The following is a 17,905-nucleotide window of genomic DNA, read 5'->3' on the forward strand; positions in this document are numbered from 1 at the left end:
ACAATAAATAAAGACAAAAACTTACCACATGGGGACTACAAAGAACTGTGATAGGTTGAGTGCACCATCCCCATTTAAATAAATGAGGGAATGGGATACATAAAGTTATAATTACAGCGACGCCGTCCACTTGTAAGATTAAGTTATGTTTCGTGTTTAGCAACAGAAAAATAACCCATCAACAACCTACCTCTGGGTTTACTGACATTACAGTACATGACTTTTGGGTAATGAAGCCTTCAAAGTACAAACAAATTCTTTCTTGCTGCCATTTGAGGCAACGAATCTGTCGGCTTTGCAGATTCAAGTTAAAAAGTACGGCTGCAGCGTGATAAGAAATCCTCCATTTCACCTCTTTTCCCTTCACCTCCTTTTACATCTTTCTGTCCTCTGATTTTTGCTCCCTGGGGGGTAAAACACACCATGCAGAGAGAAAAAGGGTAAAGTGCTCATGAAAGCAGAGAGAAACTTTGATGGCTCTGAGGGAAAGTCGGAGCAGTTTGTCATTATCTTGTCTGTGGTGCTATAATTATACCCCCACTTTTCTCTTTGAGCTCTACTGACACACTCAGACACTCATTGCTCTCTACACAAGTAGTACTGCATGCACACACGCATACAAATGCACAAATTATGTAGTCTTCAGATGTACAGCAGAACAACTACACACACTTCAAACATCACATATCACTACCTGTACTGTAGCTGCATCAGTGATAACATTAGTGATACTTCTTCTGTCCTGCTTTTCCTGAGCGTAATGCGTCTGCATGAAAGGGAACGCAGTATTAATGTGCGCCACAGGTTTTGTGGTGCAGTCACAGGCAGGCTGACTCTACTCTGGCTTGTTTCTGGGCTCGGGTTACCAGTTTAATGTTACCGTGGGACAGGGAGAGTCAGGCTTACTCAGGTGTCAGATAACCAGGACATTTCCCCTGAAGTGAACACAGAGTGACAGACTGCCCCCATTTTATTCTGTGTTTATGTGATTTATGTGTTTACAGCATCAACAGCTCGAGGGTTCGTGTTCAAAGCTTTCATTGCAAATTCTTTCTATCAAAGTTGCATTATAGCAAGCTATATACAGCTGTGAGATGGATGCCTTTCAAACTACTTTTAATGGCAGGTGGAGCATTCAAGAACACAGCAGAATCAGAGAGTTGGTATTTGGGTGCTGAAACTCAGAGGCTACTTTGTTAGAAAAACTAATCCAAGTGGTCATGGGCACGATCATTTAAAAGTTTTCAAACCGGTCCCTGCTCATAATTTCATCACTGCGCAAAGGCAACGTGAACAAAATGTGACGACATTTATGCAAATGGCATTATAAAGTGTACCTAAATTAACTCAAATAGTCAACAGGCTAAATTAAGCTAAACTACTGTACCAATATGGTCCTTAAGAGTCCAATAGAAAGATGTCGAATCAACCCTGTCACCAGAAAAGAATTAATTATATTTAATTATAAATTATTATTTATTATTATAAATTATGTCAAATAAACTATGCTATGGCCGGTAAGATTGTGCATGCTAAATGTTATGGAGCCTTGGTTAGGCTCAGGGCTGAATGGAATTTTACTGGGCTGTGTTTTGTATCAGCTCCTGAGTCACTGCTCTGAGCTGTAACAGTGAGTAGTGTTCAACCACCACAAGGACACCAGGCCCAATACCCATACCCACCTGCACACAAAAGAGGCAGAAACAGTGACAATATATTGACCTTAGTGCTCGTTTGAGTATTCTGTTTCTATTTCTGCCTCCTGCAAGTCCTCCAACTTAATGGAAATGCACTACTTAATCCCTGGAGTTCCTCTTTAAACTGATTCCTCTACCAGTATAGTCCTTTCAAGGAAAGACTGAAGCAGTTGATTACCAATTAGAAAAAAAAAAATTCCAGTATTCACCTTTAGGTGACGTGAAGCCTCAGCTTTGACAGATAGCCAGCCCCAGAGCTGGTATACACACTCCATCATATGTTTGGCAGACAGCATCAACTCATCTATATCTGATGTTTGACGAAAGGGAAATACAGAGGCTGGGAACATCACCCATTCCGGACACGGTCTTGCATTTCATTGTACACCCCTGTGTGGTAGAACGATAAATAAATTAGCCTTGTACCTTGTGTGGTGTGTACATCCGTGTGTGTTTGCGTGTTTGTTTGACCTTGTTGGCCCCCGGCAGGGAAGCTTGGTGCTTTTAGCCTCTGGCATATACACACTGCGCCCATTTACTGCTTCCCTGCAGTGCCCTTACATAACAGACATCAGCACAAAAATCATGAATCAGTCGATTCAAGTTTGTTTTTTTGTTGTTGTTTTTTTTTTTGCTGCATTTCGAAAGGTTTCGGAGGTGTCTAGAGGTTATAGAAGGTGGCTTGTTACCAGTCTGATGCACCAGCTATGTATAAATTGAAATGTAAATGAATTTGAATGTAGAAAATGCAGGTAACACTTCACAAGTCAATTATAATGTAGAGTAAAGTCTGACTTATTATCTACTTCTTCCTTGAGCAGGAAGTCGCTAACGAAAAACTCTAATGCATTGCTGAAGAGGGATCAGAGAGATAATCTGCATTAAAATGGCAAATTTTTATCACCATACAAAACATACATTTTTAACTTCTACATTTTTGTTAAGCAGGATACGACCAAAGAAAATCCACATTGTTAAAAGTGGTATTTTGTTCATTGCAATAGCTAATAGTTTGAATATTAATTTTTATAATGCATTCATTTAAAATTGGAATGGTTCCTTTTACCCTTGATTTCCTGTATCAGAAATGTGTACCCGTTAAAGGAAAATTCTGATGTATTTCCCATTAATGTTGCTATTAAGACTCTCTGTATCATGCTAACGTTTCAAATGAGGACACGTGCAGAGCAGCTCCTATCTGAAGGAAGGAAATGCTTTTCTTTACAGATGGAAAGAAACATCATATGGTCCTGCCAGGTGGCAGTTTGTATTTCTCTTTCATTTTAGTAATAACATTGCAATAACTCCAAACATCTAATACTTACTCCATTATTTGCTACAGTTTCCTTTATATGCCACCCGACCCTTCCTCCTTAGCAGATGTCTGCAGTTGTACTGAGTATTTTTCCCAGTATGAATGCGTGGAGCTGCATGAATATGAAGCAGGGAATACCAGAAAAAGAGCATGTGTTCTCTGCCATTTCCCCAAAATAAATAAAAGTAAAGAAACATTTCCTCAGGTCTTTTCCGTGTCGCAGTGTGTGCAGGTGGTTAGGGGCTGGCGTGTAATAACGAGGGCCCGGTCTGCCTCATCCAGTCCGACTTCTCATAAATGACATTATGGAAAGTTAATTTGACGCCGGCCCCAGTGGAACAGATGAATCCACCTAATAAACTGTCAGCATTGTCAAGGTTTTATAGAAGGGCCTTGCCTTGTTGTCTTTCATGGAGACTCAGGTGAAGCATTACGCACTTGAAAATCAGGCGTGCATGTGTGTGTGTGTGTGTGTTTGGTACAGTTGTGGTACACTGGCAGCTTTATACCCGCTCTATGAATACCAGTCTGTAAGCAGAGAGGGTCAGAGCGACAGACTGTCTTCAGTGCTCAGTGTGTGTGTGTGTGTGTGTGTGCAGGAGAGAGAGAGGTGCTTTGATGAATGCTACTGATCTTTGTTTAGATGACTTCACAGCTAGCAAGAAGAGAGAGAAGATGATGCACAAACAGAAGAGGAGGAGTGGTGCAGGTGGATCAGATTTTAGGAGACAAAATGGAAGAGTTGTTTAGCGGAGACTAAAAGCATACCTCCAACATCACCAGAGGAGCAGCGCCTGCCTCATTCAGCTCGGATGTCAGGAACATGACCAATTCTCTGAGAAGTGATTTTTTTTTTTCCTGGACTTTTAAATCTTTTATCGGCACAAAAGTGTAAAATACTCAAGAAGCTGCACTAGAAAATAAACAGGGCTTCACAATCAGCTGAGGAGATATCTAAATGGCAGAACTAACCTCTGCAGTATTTAAATTGCAGTATAGGAAGCAGGGTTTTGTTTTTTTTATCATTTCTTAAAGGAAAACATGTTTTCAGGCACCTTCCCTAAACAAAGTGATCTGATGCATTGCAGAATCCCTGGGCCACAGATCACAATGCATTAGCATCTCATTTTCTCACCAACAGCATCTTAAACACATTTCTTGAGCTCTGAGGAATAAATTATCATCAGAAAGCTGTTTCCATATGTATGGTAATTCAAAGTGTAACATTCTGGGGGTATGCCTCAATATGATTTTTATTCACTATCTTGGAGTCCTAATTCTTAGTCTGTGAATATTTTCAATAGATTCCATGTTGTAACTTCACCATGGCCTGATTAAACTGTTAGAAGGAGTTGCTGCTGGGCCCCTGCTGACCCCTTTGCACCTCTTTGCAGTGTGTATGTACTCTGTACCTTATATGCACCCTGTACAGTTTCTATCTTTTTTTCTTTCTTTCTTTCACCAAAATATACTGCATGTATCACGGAAGCATAACAAATGCATTGGAAGAATTTCATAAAACCTTTGCATCTACAGGTTTTACTAGTTTAGCAAGCCTTTATGCTAGAGTTTCTCTTTCAGAATCATCTAATGTCTCCAGTAGCAAGCTTTTTCCCCATTAAGCAATGATGTGACGCAACTCAACGCTATTTGTTTTATTTATGTAGTTTTATATTGTTTCTCTTAATGGAAAACCAAGACTAAGGGGGCTTTCAGATTGAAAACAGCAGGGGGCTGCGTGGGAGGGGGCGTGTTGTTTCAGCCAACACTGTGAAGTGATATTTAATACAGGAAGTCCAGCTGCACTAACAGATTATTGCATCTAAAGGCTTATCAGACGCCAAAACACTACACAGACAGGATTTGACAATTTTTCACGGCAACAACCATTTAATCTTTCATTGTGACTATTGCCATGAAACAGCAAGGAATACAATGCTGACGTCACAAAGTAATCCACCAGAAATGTGGGCTCGCATGTGCGTGATTGTTCAATAGCAGCACCTTGCTAGGGAACGTTGTGTTGCAGCAGAAGTTGAGTCAGCTTCAACTTTTCTGCTGGATGATCCTGTGTTATGTTGCCAGTGTCCTGTGTGTTGTGTTGACAACCCGCTGCACTGTGGGACTGGCATCGTTCAAAGGACTGAGAGTGCTGCATGTCTTACACAGAGCTAAAGATCATCAGATTGGAACACCTGACCATCAGATCCGACCATGTGGGTGTTAGTCCACACTGAGCAGAGTGGGCTGAACTCATGGTGTGCAATGGACCTGCAGTGTCTTCCTGTTAATCACAAATATTGTAAGAATAATAAATACAAAACAAGTACAGAGGAAGTACAGACTATACAATACAGCACCACCATTTTCTCAGAGAGACAGAAAGTAACAAGTAATTGCATGGTAGAAGCATTACAGTAACTAATAATGAAGCCATCAATAATGAACCTACTTTACCCGACGTTATTTCAAGGTTGCAAAAAATTAAATGACCAAAAGTTATTTAGTTTTTTTTAAAAGGTTTTTATACCCTTGGGCCTTTTTTTCTTTTGCAAACATCAGCAGATTAGGAGGAAGCTATTCATTACCACCTGCGTCTACAAGGATTCTCAGATCATTTCTCCAACATTTAACAACTTTTGGTGAGAATAATATAGCCATTGTGAGGAAATGAAGACTCGAAATATGGAAACACCATCTCCATGTTCCCCTGTCATCGGTTTTCCGCACATTTTAATAGCAAATGTGCAGCAATAAGAAAAGAGCATCTTTGTGACTGTATAATACGCTCATCTAGAACTCTACAGATGAGAAAACAGAGATTTTTCTATTTGCATACACAGCGCTGATAATGATTTCTATGCTGACATTAGGTTTGAAAGTAAGTAAGAAGGATTTTCTGTACATTCCCTCTTCTTTGCATCTTCCCACAGTATTGATGGAACAGTGTGCCCAAGCCAAGGGATGCAGGCCCAAACAGGAAGGGCAAAATCTCATACACACTCCACATCTCAATTAAATTAATATAAAATAAGTGTGTGCGGTAACATAATTCATCGGGTAGCACAGCTGCACAGGAAAACTGCTGAGATGAAGGTTTTAGGCTCTTCTGGAACACTGACCAATCAGACGAGATCAAGCTAAATTGACCACATCATCAAAGCTGTTAACTACTTTTATAGCTGTGATTTTATGACTTTTTGCTAGCTCTTATCAGATGCTGACCCACAAGCTCATGTCCACGGGGGATTAAAGAGGTAATGTGCAAGCAAATTGCAAGTAATGGTATCTACTCTCCCGTGGGAATGGCTTGACATGGCCAGAGGTCAGTGATCTCCATCACGGCTTCCTGTCAGATTGTATCGACATATCGCCTCTCTCATCTCCTCCTCCCGCTTTCCTCCTCTCATGCTAACCCTTTCATGGAAACTGCACAAGAGAGTTGACTGAGCTGCTTAAACAGGAGATAACATGGCAGAAAGTAATCCTGTGGAGAGAAGAGAGATAAAGAGAGGAACACTGAGGCAGAGCAGCAGATGACAAGATTCCCTCCCTTGTCTCTTCTTCCCATGTTAATTACAGCGTTTGTCCTCCTCTGGGATGGAGGGCTACACGCTCACTGCAACATTCGTGTGAATCGCAGTTTGATGTCTCTGAGCGGATATGAAAAGGAAAGCTTTTCTTCAACAAAGAGCTGCTATTTGCTACGTGCTTACGCCTTAGTGGGCTGTGATCATGAATCAGGAGAGGAGTGGAGAGCAACCAAGGAGAGAAGATATTGGGTGGATGGGTGAAAGATGAGGCCTTCTTCTCGACCAGGAAGCTTCAAAATTCCATTTTGCCTTGTCAAATCTACAAAAAAAAGTGATGAAGTAAAAGCTTCTCAGAACTTAATTTTTCTATTATTATACTGTGCACACAAGTTATTACCTTGTGGGAACAATATCCATATATTGAACACACAGTGTCTAGAATAGTGGAGTAAAAGCAAGCCAGCGGTAGATACAGTTAGATATAATCGGCAATATGAGTCATGAAGTGCTGCGAATATTCTCTCAACTCCGATATTATAGCCAAGGATCCTTTCTCCAGTGATACCCAAGGTTACTATGAATACAGAGCAAAATGTGACTTCTTAAAAAATTAAAGGAAATCATTTTTAAATAGAGAACATAGAGCATCATGGAGCTCAAACAACACACTATGAAATATGACTTTTATAGACATCATTCAGAAATATTAAGGTGTTTGACCATTTCCTGCATCATTGAAAAGGCGTAACAGATTGGTTTCCTCTCAGGCTCATGTAGCGTGCTGCATTTACGGCCACTTGAATACATAGAGTGACTTCAAACAGAAATACGAACTCTTTAGTCAAGCTGTCTTGGTGCATAGCTGTCGGTCGTGGTCCCTGAGTTATTTCAACACTTCATGTCAGCAGCTCTCCTTCCCTCTCAGCTCTGGCCCATGTGGCACTGAAAGACCACACTTGTTACCGTTGGGATGGAGCGGTAAAGATGCGGGCCACGTTACAATCAATTTAAATTCCGCAAGGGAAACTGGGGCCCTGCCCTGCAGGGGAATTCAGAACCGGAGGAAAAATAATCAAGAGGCAAAAGAAAACACACCCTTCAGATGCAACAACCCTCAGGTTACTCGCCGCCTCAAACTCTTTTAAGTCCTCCCCCGGCCTCCTCCTTTCCCTCCTACCATGGTCCACTTCTTCACAAGCATCATGATGAGAATGAAATACGCCTCAGATGAATGATTGCTGACTTGATATGTGCATATTGAACACTCAATATCTGTAATATCCTCCAATATCATTATTTTCCTCCATACTCAAACTAATCTCTATCATAGTCTGTCTGTGGAACGACTTAGATAGGGGAAAAGATAGAGTCAATAAAGAGATGAATATGATGATAATAAAGGCTGAGATTAATAACTCTCTGTCTCACTATCTGTCTGCCTGTCTTCCCACCTATCTCACTTCATCTCTCTATCTCTGTCTCTCGCCTGTTTTCAGTTTCATTCATTTTAGAGTTCTTTATTGGCACAGCAAGCCTGTCCTCAGCTGCCAAGGAAATATTTTAGTAACAAATATGGTAAAAAGTGTAAAGACAACAAAAGATTAGAGAGATGGGGAGTAGTTTTGTCACAAATCTCCGAACAGTAAAAGTCATGACAGCCATGCTAGACAAAGATATAGATATAGAAATAAAGAAATATATTTTTCATATATGAAGGTGTAAGATATGTTGTAATGCATTTGCAATGTACGGTGAAACATATGAAATAATTTATTTTCTGTATACTACAATTATTTCTGCTGCTCATGTAAAAGGTATTACTGATTCTCTAAAGCAATGGGTCAAGTGAAACTTGAATTTCTATTCACACACAAAGCAGTATCCCTTTTTCAGATTTATTTCTCAACTATCCTACAAAAGCGTCCAAAAAGGGTTTAAGACAATTACAGCAATTTCCTTCATTATATTACACTACACTATCACGAGTCAGTTGTTGAATTACATGTCACCACATACATCACAGACAAGTGTTAATTTGATAAAACAAATTCTATAATGCCATAAATACTACAATAATAATACTATACAATAGCCATGATATTCCTTACAGACATTCTGTAAACTTTTAAATGGAATCCTGTTCAAGGTGATCCTGTCTGTTACCATATGGAGTCATATTTAGTCAGAGTCAAGATTTTTTTAACAGTTGAAATATGAGAAAATTCCCTGAATGACAGGTTTTGTTTTACCATGTCTAAAATCATCTAAAACCTGGGTTCCAAAGACAGCCTGGGCTAAAGTAAGACTTTATGGCACACTAGCAATCCTACGTTGGACACTCTTGTCTTAAAAATGACCACAGAATTTAGTACAAAAAAAAAGATTTTATTTTATTTTATTTATAGAGATTTTATTTTATATATATATATATATACATGAAATAGAAAAGGAAAACTGAAACTTTTTATATAAAAAATGTTACATAAAATACAATAAAATACAAAACACATTTTCAATACCCGTTTCTGAAAGGAAAATTAAATGACCAAAAAATATACTGGCCCAGCAACAGAATTATCATTTTTTCAGTCAAAAAAGCAAGAAATCACCAATGTTCTTCAGTGTCGACCAAATAATGAATGAAAGTCAAATGTTTAAAATCATAGTTGACTCTCTTCAAATCCCGATAATTACCTCCCACAATCCTTTGCTTGACTTTCACAGCAGTGTCTATTTCTGTCAATCTTTCCCTGACACAGCCGGAGTTGTCTGGGGCAGCCATCCTCCACCAGGCCAGGAGGGATCAGGTAGTGGATGCTTGTCGAATCTACAGCGCATCCAGCCGTAAGCGCAGAGTCCTGACGCCCGGAGACCTCAAACATCTTGTTGTGGACGAGGACCATGAACTCATCTACTGCTATGTCCCCAAGGTGGCCTGTACCAACTGGAAACGTGTCATGATGGTGCTCACTGGACGGGGCAAGTACAGGTGAGTCCCTGGCAGACTGGCTTAAAGAGTATTGTGTGCCATTTATTCGCATTTTAAATGTATTAGTCTGTGACAACTAGAAAGAAAAATGCACAGGACATGTGTTGTAATATCTAGTACAAGTATGTCGCATTTGTTACACTGGAATTTTCTTATTGTACAAAGTCATAAATGATAAATAGTATGCACTTATATGCAGTTTTCTTGTCTTAATGAACACTCCAAACAACTCCTGCATTCACCCATTCACACACATTCATATGCTGGTGGCAGAGGCTACTCTTGTAAGGTGTCACCTACTCATCAGGAGCTATAACCATTCATACAAACACTCACACTGATGGAAGAGTCATTGAGGGCAATTTGAGGTTCTGCATCTTACCCAAGGACTCTGACATGCACCAAGAACTGGAGGTTGAACCATCGATCTTCAGATTATTGGATGACCCACTCTACCTCCTGACATAAATGCATGTTGTTTATTTTGCTGTTGCTGCTCACTGTCCTTGTGTCTCTCTTCTATAGTGACCCAATGGAAATCCCTTCCAATGAAGCCCACATTCCCTCCAACCTGAAAATGCTGAACCAGTACAGTATTCCTGAGATCAATCACCGCCTCAAGAACTACCTCAAGTTCCTCTTTGTTCGTGAACCCTTTGAGAGGCTGGTCTCTGCATACCGTAACAAGTTCACCCTCAAGTACAACTCGTCCTTTCACAAGCGCTTTGGTACCCGTATCATCCGACGCTACCGGAAGAATGCCACCCAAGATGCCCTGCTCAATGGCGCTGATGTCAAATTCAAAGAATTTACTGAGTACCTGGTGGACCCAGCCACACAGCGTGAAGGTCCACTAAACGAGCACTGGCAAACGGTCTATCAGCTTTGCCACCCATGTCACATCCACTACGACCTTGTTGGCAAGTATGAGACGCTGGAAGACGACGCCAACTATGTGCTGCGACTGGTGGGTGTTGGCGACTCGTTGCGCTTCCCAAGCTATGCCAAGTCCACTCGTACCACAGATGCCATGACAGCCCAGTTCTTCAGCAATATCAGCACTGAGCAACAGGCCCAACTCTATCAGCTTTACAAGTTTGATTTCCTCATGTTCAACTACTCCACACCCAGTTACCTCCGGCTGGATTAATTTAGGACAGAGCTGGGACTCTGAGAATGTTGTCTGCCTTGTTTAGGGAGAGGCAACAAAATAAGTGATGGGCGGAATTTTTTGGAAGCAATCATGATTTTAAAAAATGAACACAGGCACTGAAAGAAAGAAAGGTAATGTGGGTTTGTCTGGGCATAAGGGGGAGGATGTCCAGGCAACTATGGGTGTTACAGAGACCTCTGATTGGATGAGAATTTGGGCTAAATGAACCAAACGCATGCAAAGACTAAAATGTGTGGGTGAAGCAGGTCTTCAAGGTGTTTTAAAAAGGTGAACTTACTGTCAGAGGACAGAGTTGAAGAAGGATGCTCTGATGATGTTCCCTACATGTTTAAAAAAAACTGCTGACAAATTAGGCTGCTTCAGATTCTACAAATCAAACAGCAGCCTTGCACGCGCCCTGACCCCAATGCATCATGGGAGCTAAGCTTATCTCCCCCTCCCCCCGATCAATAGAGAATCTCCGCCAAATTGTAAAACACTATTCACGTCTTTCTGCGCTGTCAGTGCGGTGTGTTAGCGCCCATCACCCTTTCCCTCATTAGATTTATACATTTCAGAGGGAAACTGGCTCATCACAGCCTCAAGGATGCCCTGTAATAGATGGCTACTGACTTCACTCTCAAGACCTCTACAACTGTAAATGTGGCAACCTTCAGCAAAAACAATTTTAATGAAACAAGTTGTCACTGGTCATCTGTCACCATGATGTTGGCAAAAGAAGGTTCCTGTGAATAGAGACTCCTGTTGCAGCAGTGTGGAAGTGCTTAATGAATCATTGCCTGTAACACCAAGCATCCTTAATACTTTGAGCTACAGGACATGGTGAGAAAGGTACAGGATGCTCTCATGCGAGTGCTGTGCGAGTGCACCACACTGTCTGTGTGGTGGCAAAAGGGTTGAAGGCATTGGATCTCATAACCATGCCCTGCCCTGTCCCACTATGCCCCACCCAGGGGCTAAGTGGACACACCCAGGGTCACACCCACAAAGCTCCTACTATGGTGACCAAACGTATTTCAGTAAATTAAGATTAAAATTAAGATTGTTTGTCTTCTTGCTTATGTTTGATTTTATTATCTATGAAGCATTGCTGCGAGCAGCAATAACAAAAGAATATTTAATTTGCTTTGTTGATTAAAGATAGAAAGATTTCATTTTTTCCAGGGCTGATGAACATTTTAGGAAGTTTTTAAAATTGTTGTCAGGAGTTTTGTTTTGTCATGTTCTCTTTCACAACTTCCGATTCATTATTAATACATCAAAGCATTTTGAATTCTAAAGGTCGTACGGTACATTTCAGCCCATGGCCTTGTCCTTCTGTGTCTGAGATCATCAGAGATTCGTGGGTTAGTTTCCATCTCCTGTTGTCAAACATTTGGCTCCAAAATCCCTGAAAGCTCCAGAAATCCAAACTCAGTGTTCAGTGCACATCATTGCAGCGCTACCCAACCACCCCCAACCAGAACATGAGAACTTGCTGCTGCTCTCAGTGTGCATATCAACAATCTACTGCCCGCATCACAGAAACAGAGACCGTATCTCATACTGTAATGTGATTAATGTTAGCGATGTTAAGCAATGTCAAGGTTAATAACTGCATTCTCCATCACGCTGTGAATTGGATTACAGGCTGTTGTGGAAGCATTATACAGGAGGGGGGGAGAGAGAGAGAGTCATTTTGTTTTTTTACACCCCTTTGTAAATTCCAAACCTCTTGAGCTTCAGAGTGAAAGAGACTTTTTTTTTTGCAATTCTTTGTTACCCCGTTGTGCAATAATTAATAACTGAAGTTTCTCCTTTAAAGTGGCATCAAAATTGATAATCTATAGGTAAACTGTACATAACATGACAATACGTTCTACAATTCCAGATCCAAGTAACCGTAAAGCTCTAGTGGTCACCACACAGCATTAAAGTGAAGCTGGTGAGCGAAATGGCAAATAGTGTGTGATGATCAAATCTTAGATCATGAACAGATATTTCGTTGGGGGGACAGGCTGGTGAATGTTTGAGCTGCAAACTTCTTTTAGCTTTTGAAGTATTAATGCTGTGTTTGTGTGTGGCTCTGTGTGTAGGTTATAATGAGAGAACAGCCTTATTTTTTACCTTCTTTTTTTTTTTTTTTACCCACACACAGACATGTGGCTCTTATAAAAGAGTAAAAGCTACTGGCCTGGCTTAGAGCCCCGGTCGTCGTCCCCCAGCAGAAACAATAGCTGTATTCTCAGCACGGCCACCTCCTGGGGGAGACGCACAAAAATACACACACTCAACTTGCACATTAGTGTTCCTGCTGATGTTGATGCCACGCAGCATCTTACTCAGCAGTTGTAGAGCAGAGGCACGGGTGGGCAACACCTCTTCACTTTAACACACTGACTGAGCCTCAGCTTAAACTGCTCATTTAACCCCCAGAATGGAAGACGAGCGATACACAAAGGACCTCTTAGCCTGCAAACAAGCCATTACAGAGGCCTCTCTTCTCCTCGCTCTATTTGCTTCTCTCCCACCTCACTGTAAAAGTGGCCTCCTGCAGAAAAAAACAACCAAAAAAACCCAACAAAAAACAAAAAAGAAAAACAAAAGTCAGTGTCAATGATCCAGGAAAAGGGTGGCCTGCCTAAGCTAACACAGCTGCTAAAAAAATCCCCACGGGTAACCTAGTGTACGATTTTCTGCCTCGGACAAAAATAAACAACCACATTGTGAGCGTTTATCCCTATTCTTAACTCTTCCATCTGCGTAAATCTGTTCACTGCCGGGTGTTCACTCCTACTACTGCAGGAGTGTTTATATTCAAGCAAAACCAACAGATATATTTATGTTGTTTTTGAACGATGTCTATTGGTAGACTGAATAACACATTTGCTGTTTTTGCTAAGATTTTCATCCAAGGAGCGGATGATGAGATTTGTGCGTATATCTTTATTTTGTTATTTATGTGCAAATTAATACATTTTTTTTAAAATATATAATGTCGTATCATCAATCAGTTAAAGGGATAGTTCGACAATTTGGGAAATATGCTTATAACACTTGGTTACACAATTGGTTAGAAGATTAACACCGCTCTCATATCTTTTAAATATGGAGCTGGTTAGCCTAGCTTAGCATGAAGACTCAAAACAGTGGGAAGTAGCCAGCCTAGCTCTGACCAAAGGTAAAAAAAAAAAAAAAAAAAAAAACAAGGCTAAGAGTCAACAACCATGCTAGCTCTATGAGGTTGTGCTTATCCACAGCAGAGCTTTAAGTTAAATGCTAGCATCAGGATGCTAAATTGCTCACAATGGCAATGCTAAACTGCTCATACGTAGCAGGTAAAATGTTTATCCACATGCTAACATTTGTTAATACAGTTTTATAATAATACAATTTCTATATTAAATCTCATGATATTCAATCAATATATATGTTTATATGTCAGTCTGGACTAAAGTCATTCAACTGACCACATCACTAGTGTGGCTGAAAACCTGTCTACTAGCACATCTAACGTTCACTAATTCCCATTATATTTTGTTATTGTGAGCTGTTTCCCTTGTATCCAGTCTTTATGTTAAAGTCAGAAAGGTATATTCCCAAACTGTCCAACTGCTCCTTTTTAAAGGGCAGAAGATGTGGAGAATAAACAAAAACATATCTGTAGTTTTGGGCTTTTTATTTTTGGTTCCTTATTGGACACCAAAAACGTAATATTTCAGAATATTTCAGCATCTCGCATACAGCAGTCAGCACAGAGGGACAAAGCCGGGAACCTTTAGTCAACTTTTGCTCATCTCTTATGTACAGTCCCGACGCAGGATGTTTTTGCACATTGTGGACATGATGTCATTCATACTGCTGTTGTTCTCGAGCTGTCATGTGTGGATGTTGGATCGATTAATTACTCTGATTTCCTCACATACACACACACACACACACACACACACACACACACACACACACACACACACACACACACACACACACATTATATCTGTGTGGCGCTCTTGTTGCTCTGTGCCTTTCATTCACATCAACACAGAGACACTGAAAAGATTCGGAGCTCCTTCTCTCTGTGGTCACCTGGGCCTTCCTCTATGACATGAACACATCCACACTCGATGAGACTATTCACGTCATCCCACAGCTCCACACACTCTGCTGATGTAAATTATCATAAAGTAGTTGGGACCATGAGTGAAAAGATTGTCTGCTTACCAGCTGTTATACTGGACTGGACTTCATTAAAATGAACATCAAGCTGTTTTTGGCGATTCAACAACAGAGAGACGAGACGAGCATCAACACACACACCGCACCATGGGAGCATCCAAGCTCAGTTTCAAATTGAGGAAAACAAAATACAACATATATAGTAATGCCAGTAAGGATGTGTTTTTTTTTTTTTACTTGAAAAGAATTTAATTCACACAGTGTTACCTGTACTAAGAGCATTATCACACAGGGAAACACCTGCAGAGGCCCATGTGACTGCATCGAGACACACAGAGAAGAGGAAAGCTCCTGGGGCTCTCAGCTCACATTCACACCAGTGTGGATACATTTGAAACTCAGATAAAAACACTTTCATCTTTTACTCAAAATGGAGCTTCTCAAAAAATGCTTTTTGTGATATTATCACATGATTTTTTTTTCTTTTTTTTGCTCTGTAAACAGCAAAAAAACATTTTGGTAGAAGTCATTTAAAGAAGCTTGCTTAAAATATTTCATTTTATACAACTTGGGCTTATTTCCCAAATTTGGTCATCATTTATTTCAATTACATGGACGCTTTACCCACCAAAGCACCTGCTAGGATCTGGGAACAAAATTACAATGCTGCAATTTCACTAATAATCCGTTATTATAGACAAAGATCTGTGTGTGCACAACTATAGCAAACACTGTGGATCAAAGTGGAACCTGAAAGTTGATCTGTAACAGTTTGGTTCCCAAACTCAGCACTTTGTAGACGGGGTTAAGAATAGGGATGTCATCTTTCTAAAAAGCTAGCTAGCTACCTGGAACTTCCATGGAAAATACTGACAGAAAAGCATACGTGACAGTGACACACCTGCATGGATTGACTACCAGATATGATTGATCCTCTGAGTGCTCGTGTTTGTTGCCCCATTAGATTCTGTTGTAGCCATGTTATTGACTTCCTGGGTGTTAGCAGTTACTGTGGAAGGGTACAATGTTAATCATAACCAATTAAACAATGGACAAAAGCACAAAAATATGATCCAAAATGTAACAGAGTGAAACAATCCTCTTACTTTATAGAATTTGGAAAGGTTCATTGTTGTTTACAGAGCAAATGTGAAGAGGAAAACATTTAAGTAATTCTCCTTGATGAATTAGCGTGGGTGGAAGGTTTATCACATTTCAGCAGCACTTCAGTCAAATTTGTCCAAATTAGTGTGGCTAGTGTTCCTCTGTGGGCCGGCCAGGTTTCATGTGTCTCTGTGTTGCCCTGACATCTTGTCCTCCTTCAGTGAGCGGAGGTCACACACTCTCTGATCTCTTGAGTGTTTCCAGCAGCTTCATGTCCTGCCAGATGGTGTGAATGTCGTGCTGGAATCTGTACAGTAATGTGTGTGTGTGTGTGTGTGTGTGTGACTTTTGGAGGAATGAGTCCCAGATCAGCCGTGTCTGTTTGTGAATTCATACCATGTCGTCAGCATTGTGCGTATCGGAGTGCCTCATACAGTAACTAGGAGTGAAGTGGCTGAATAATGGCTACATGAGTGTGTGTAGGTGGTTTTGGTGCGTGTGTGTGTGTGTGCATGTGAGTGTGTATATGTATGGACACTCTGTGCTGTACCCACTCTGCCTTAGAGGGAACGTCTCCGAGGAAGGCGAGACTCTCATTCAAACAGGCGTCATTTATTTATTTATTTATTCTCAGACAACTACCCCCATACTAATTCCTTGCTATCACCATGGCAACACACTTAAACTCTCTGTATTTCTTGTTTTCTCCTGGGACAGCCTCTCACTGTTCTGCTTTACTCTGTTCACTTTCAGACACACTCTGTGAAATCATGAATAATTGAGTGTGTACTGTACACTGAGTGTGGGAGAGTGGTGTCGATCCTACAGCAGCACGACCTGCGGTTCATCTGTCTGATGTTTTCAAAATAAAATAACACTGAAACTCCCAGTGCCTCCCTCTGCTTATTTCACCGTGTCATGATCAATGATACAAAAAAAAAAAAAATCCATGCAAGCACATCAACACACCATACAGAAGAAGAGTAAAGCCATGGATTCATCTCACTTTATGGAATTGTAAAGAGACAATGAATTCTTGCATTTTTGCATCTATGAAAGGCAACAAGATGCATTTTGGACTTGTTAGCAGTAAGAAGAAGCAGAAAGTTTTCACGCTCTTTTGGATATATAATAAGTGTACAATGTCTGCTAAACATAGTATTTATATAGCAAATAGGCATATATTTTGATGTAAGCATTAATGTTTTTGGTAGTGTCCAAAATTCAACATTAGTAAACAGTTTTATTTTAAAGCTGCAGTGATTTAATTTATTGATGTCCTCAAAACACCAAAATAATGACCTGAGCCAAAAGAGGCTAAAGATCAATAGAGCTATAGACTCCTCAGGTGATCATTTTTTTGGGTTCATCACTATGTGAAACCCCTTTGACAATACAACCCGTCATTTGATCCATTATTAATGGAAAAGTATTGACTAATCCAGTTTAAAAGTCACCTGAAATATCATTTTTTGAAACTCACTGTTTCATGGAGATGATGAGACAAATAACCCGGTGAACGCGGCTGGGCCTGAACACAGCCTCTAAAACCGGGGCAGGCCAGTCAGCGGGCCTGTGGTTCCTAAAGGAGCTAAGGATCCCTCACTGACACCACAGACCACAGACCCCCATTTTATAAGATTCTGACCGTGAGTCCTTCATTTGATAAGAACTTTGCTTTCAGACGTTTTATTACAGAAAGTGTGTGAAACTCAAAACAGTCAGACATTCTGTCATTATGTTCCATATGGATGCAATTATAGATAAGTAAATTATTTCCCTTTTTGCTGGGGACTTCCTCAAATCATTCAAGGACCCCTTGGGGTCCCTACACTGCACTTTGAAAATCATTGAGTTAGATGGCAGGGGATACAGCAAGGAGAAGATTTACAGCAGCTCCAGAGAGGACTATGACTCCAGGGATGAGAAAACATGGCA

At 40.5% G+C, this 17,905-nt stretch overlaps 1 protein-coding gene across 1 annotated transcript in view; it reads left to right on the top strand.

The window, feature by feature from the left end:
- chst11 (carbohydrate (chondroitin 4) sulfotransferase 11) overlaps window positions 1-16,853 on the top strand; it is a 76,111-nt gene extending 59,258 nt beyond the window's left edge. The window contains exons 3-4 of the mRNA XM_046379265.1: window positions 9,305-9,534; window positions 10,060-16,853. Coding sequence (XP_046235221.1) covers window positions 9,305-9,534; window positions 10,060-10,684 — 855 coding nt within the window. The 3' untranslated portion in view covers window positions 10,685-16,853. The remainder of the gene's footprint in view (window positions 1-9,304; window positions 9,535-10,059) is intronic.
- Window positions 16,854-17,905: the final 1,052 nt, after the last annotated feature.

The sequence above is a fragment of the Scatophagus argus genome, chromosome 22 (genome assembly GCF_020382885.2).
Source record: "Scatophagus argus isolate fScaArg1 chromosome 22, fScaArg1.pri, whole genome shotgun sequence".
Taxonomy (NCBI): domain Eukaryota; kingdom Metazoa; phylum Chordata; class Actinopteri; family Scatophagidae; genus Scatophagus; species Scatophagus argus.